Source organism: Panthera tigris, chromosome B3 (assembly GCF_018350195.1).
Source record: "Panthera tigris isolate Pti1 chromosome B3, P.tigris_Pti1_mat1.1, whole genome shotgun sequence".
Taxonomy (NCBI): domain Eukaryota; kingdom Metazoa; phylum Chordata; class Mammalia; order Carnivora; family Felidae; genus Panthera; species Panthera tigris.
In genome coordinates, this window is record NC_056665.1 from 5,027,255 (window position 1) to 5,031,649 (window position 4,395).

The 4,395-nt window shown below is 52.4% G+C and overlaps 1 protein-coding gene across 1 annotated transcript in view; it reads right to left on the reverse strand.

Moving 5' to 3' along the window:
* Positions 1–4,265, reverse strand: part of ZSCAN2 (zinc finger and SCAN domain containing 2) — a 20,408-nt gene extending 16,143 nt beyond the window's left edge. The window contains 2 exon segments of the mRNA XM_042988000.1: positions 1,901–2,400; positions 4,164–4,265. Of these exon segments, the coding sequence (XP_042843934.1) occupies positions 1,901–2,291 (391 nt within the window). The 5' untranslated portion in view covers positions 2,292–2,400; positions 4,164–4,265.
* Positions 4,266–4,395: the final 130 nt, after the last annotated feature.

Below are 4,395 nucleotides of genomic sequence, written 5' to 3' on the forward strand. Positions count from 1 at the left end.
AACCTACCGAACACGAGGGTGTTCACTTTCAAGTGCCCCCGTCTCTGTAAAGACAGCTTTCATACTCTTCTTCCTTTCGGGTCTTATACTCTAATATAAACTTCTGCCTGCTGCTCAAAAAACAAAACAACACGAAAGAAAAAAAACTACGAAACACACACGGAAGCACACAGACCAGAGCGCGAATCCCGGCCCCAGCACTTGGTAGCTGTGTGCGACACCGACTAAGGCCTTGACCTTGTGGAGCTTCCATTTCCTCATCTGCAACAGGACAGCCGCCCCCAGGATTGCCAGTGAGATGGCCACGTAAGGTGCCCAGGGCAGGGCTGGGCTCACAGTGGGCCCTTGACATCAGCCCCTTTCTCCAAAAGACAGCTTTACTCATACCTCCCACGTCCCTAGGCATCGTCACAACCTCTGCTCCCAAACCACCTTCCTTTCCTTCTCTTCTCTTCTCTTCCAGTCTTCTGAATCCTCCGGACTAGACACCTCTGAGTCAGCCCCCTTTGTCTTAGTCCTCGCCTGCGTCCGCTCTTTCCAACCCCTCGCTGGGAACTATCGCTTTGCACCACGTCTGTGATGAAACGCTTAAGAACGTGAACTGTGTCCTCAGACCCGTGAGTTCGAATCCTGACTTGTCCTTGTACTCACTGCGTGATCTTCGGGGAGTCACTCAGTTTCTCTGGTGATAACAATCCCGCTTCTCTCCCAAGATGGTGAAGGGTCTGTGAGTTTTGCATCGTAGATACCAGGCGCAGGGCCCGGACCAGAAAAGACTCCATGAACGCTAACCAGTGTTACTCGCAGTTCACCTTAGGTGTGTCCGGTCTCCTCCCCTTCTCCAGCTGTCCCCACCTCAGCCCAGCCAAGGCCCGGCTGTTGTCCTGTCACCAGCATCTCCCTACTCGAATCAAACCTACTTCCTGTTGCCAGACTCCGCTTCCTCCCATGCTTGGGCTCTAGTTCGAGAACCTGCTGAGGCCAGCGACATCCAGTCCAAGCCCACCCTGCCCCCGTGCTCCACATCCTACCACTTCCTAAAAACACACTTTCTACTCCAACCAGCGGGCCTCCCTTACTGTCACCTGAACCAGCGAGCTTCGTGCCAACCCCTCCCCGCCGCCCTGCACCTTTTCCAAATTCCACTCCAGCCGACGACCTCCTGCTCCAGCCCCACATCCTCCCTGACCTCTCCCGTCCTCTGCTCTCTCTGAACGTCTACGGTTCTGGGCAGTGCAAAGGCAGCCACGATCGACGGGTCCTGGAGCAGCCTAAAGGAAGGCATTTGGTAAGCAGGGAGCTCGGTCCACAACCGAAGCCCCGAACGGAGACAGAGTAGTGAAATGGCATGTCCGCGTCCCAGAAGGTATCGCTAACACGGGAGACAAGTATGTTAACCGTTGCCAAGAGCCCGGGATGACTTTAACAGACAGTTCCTAGGCATTAGCTGGCTTACTCGTCACCGATCTTGGTTTCATAAAAATAATCACTCTTTGAACGTAGGATTATCTGGTTTTTCTAATTGCTGGCACTTCAAATATTTGAACATGTATTGCACAACCAAGGGAAGGTGCCAAGGGGGGTGGTTTACTCGGTCTCCAGCCGCCCTCCTCCCCCACCTCCACCGGCTTCCCACCCTCGCCAAATAAGCACAGACATAAAAACTGCGCTTACTGCACAGACAGAGCTCCGAGCGTAGTCCTGTGAAATTCTGGAACTGTCACTGCACACAACAAGGGCGTTAAACGGGGTGACAGCGTTCTGACCGCCTGCAGACAGAGCAGGAGAATGGGCTGCACCGGGCTCCGTCCTGGACGCCACGTTCTCCTCTGCCACAAACACCACACTCCCCCTCGTCGGAGACATGTGCCCACCCTCCCGGTGAGGCCCGGCGTCTTACCACCGTCCCGAAGGGTCTGCGTCAGGTCCTCCACCAGGGCCACGGCCTCCTCGCCGCTTTCGGGCCGGTGCTCTTGCAGCCAGGCCTGGATTTCTCTGGGGAGCACCGTCAGCATCTGTTCCTTGGTGTGCACCTCCGGCCTCAGCCAGCGCCGACAGAGCTCCCGAAGGCGGCCAAGCGCACCCTGAGGCCCTCCAGCAGCCTCCCCGTGGGGGCTGCCCTTGCCGGCGCTCTCGGACTCGGGGCCATCCTCCTGAAGTACAGCTTCCTGCACCCAAGAGTCGTCCTCCAGGATCATGGTGGTGACCTCCTCCTGTTCATCTTCCTCGTGAGGTGCCTGGACCAAGGGGCTCAAGGGAGTGCTTACTCTCGGCCCCTCTGCAGCCATCATCCACCTTCCCGAGGCAATCCCGCAGGCTTCGAGCCTTGAACGTCAGTCTTCTAGAGCCAGGCTCGTCTGAGAAGACACCTCCGTCCTCAAATTTCCACAAGTCGTCTGGCTGAGAAATGAAAAAAGGGAACCACAATCAATAAGCAGACTGTCCTACAGGGATCTAACTCACAGCAGCCCAGGTCAGGCCACCAAGTGATTCTCGTCCACAGATCAACACAAGTTTCCTGCCTCTCTTAAAGGAAAAACGGCTTATTCCTGAAAACTTTTCTACGGCAAAAGATGAATCACAAGCACAAAAAACAAGCACTTTTCTTTCCAAAAGCAGGAGTATCAGAAATCCAAAGCCCTCCGAAGAACCCAGGACTGAGTTACTCTGCCCTGAATCAGTTCAAACTTGGTGCGGAATGCCCTTGACCTAACACACAACTTAGTCACTTAACTTCAGGGGCCATCCTTCTTACGGGGACATCTTCAGGATTGGCAATGGATCAGGCATGAAGATACTGTGAGCCTTGCTGGAAGGAAGGCAACACCTTAACTGCATTATTACCATAGAAGTATGAAGTTTTAAAAAATAAACAGCAATGCTTCGATTAAAATTATAAATGAGAAAAAAAAGTATGAAGTTTTAAAATGTTCATTCTCCTCAATGCAGACTCGGCCCCTCAGGAATTTATCTTTAAAAATATTCATCTTTGTAAAGAAAAATATATTTGCAAGGAAACAAAACCGTGGCATTGTTCCTAATTGCAAAACAAACCTGACGTTTTAAAAATCCAGCAGCAGAGGAATAGTTCGTGAATTATGGCACAGCCACACAGTAAAATATATTTATTTTATGCCAATTTTTAAAAAAATATGCTGATTTAATAATGGTTACCTTGGGGCAGGGGTACTGACTGAGAAGGGGCTCAAAAAAGCCTTTGGGGTGCTGGAAACGTTCTACACCTTGATTTGATGATGGTTGCACAAAACATACATATGAAATCTCAGATGTGTGCATTCTGCTGTAGTTTCAAACATTTTTAAAAATTATGCTGACAAAGATTATTATTAACCATTAATAATCTGGGATAATCTTCATAAATATGAAAATTATGGAAAAAAACACGCCTAGCAAAACAGAAACACTAGACAAAGTATGACCCCAAATCCCTTTAAAAATGAACACGTACACAAGGCAAAAAACAAAACCAAACAAAAACTTGGGACGTTAATTACACAAGATGTTGAGGGCAGTGAAATTACCACTCAAAGACTATAAAAGGGAAAATTATTCTTTAAAAATCATTACTATATCGTAAAGACTCATATAACAACCCTCCTCCCCCCCCCCAAAAAAAAGGGAAAACTGGGAAGGAAAAATTAAAAAAAAAAAAAAGAAGAAGAAGAAGAAGGAAAAAAAGAAGAAGAAAGCTAGTGGGAACACTGAAGCTCTCAATGTGTTATTTACCAAAGGGCTAGAAGAGGCACAGGTATAACAGAAGTCCTGCTTGGGAGCCCGGGAAAACTGCACCCGGTGAGCTCATTCGCTTTCGGACCCGGGCAAGACACGCCCCCTCGGAAGCTCAGTTTCCCCATCCGTGAAACCAGGAGCTGAGCGGGATGCCGTCCAGCGTGCCTTCCAGTCCCAATCCCGCGCCCCTGGCTGAACTTGCAGGCAGCTCACCGCCTGCGAGCAACGTCCGGGTGCTTTCGCCGAGCGGACCCCAGGCGTCCCACCCTGGGACCCCGGCCCACTGTCGCGGACAGCGCCCCCGACGCCCCTCCCCCAGCAGGACTGCCCGCACTGGCTCCAGGCCCGTTATTCCCTTGCTGCGGGCTACTTCCCCGGCCCGCGCCGCTCTCGGCCCGTCTCTCCCGGCTCACCTCTCGGGAGACCAGATCGGGCTTCCGCAGCCACTCCGCACGCAAAAGCGCCCCCGGGCACAACACGACCCCTCCGGATCCACCACGGCTCGAGCCCGAGGGGCACCGAGAACAATGGACGGGAGAGGCCCGCCCCCCACCGCGCTTATTGGCCGCCGAGAACGGCCCCTGGAAATCCTGCTCTTCTACTGGTTCTCCTGAGGCGGCCGAGGGGGGAGGCTGGGCCGAGGGC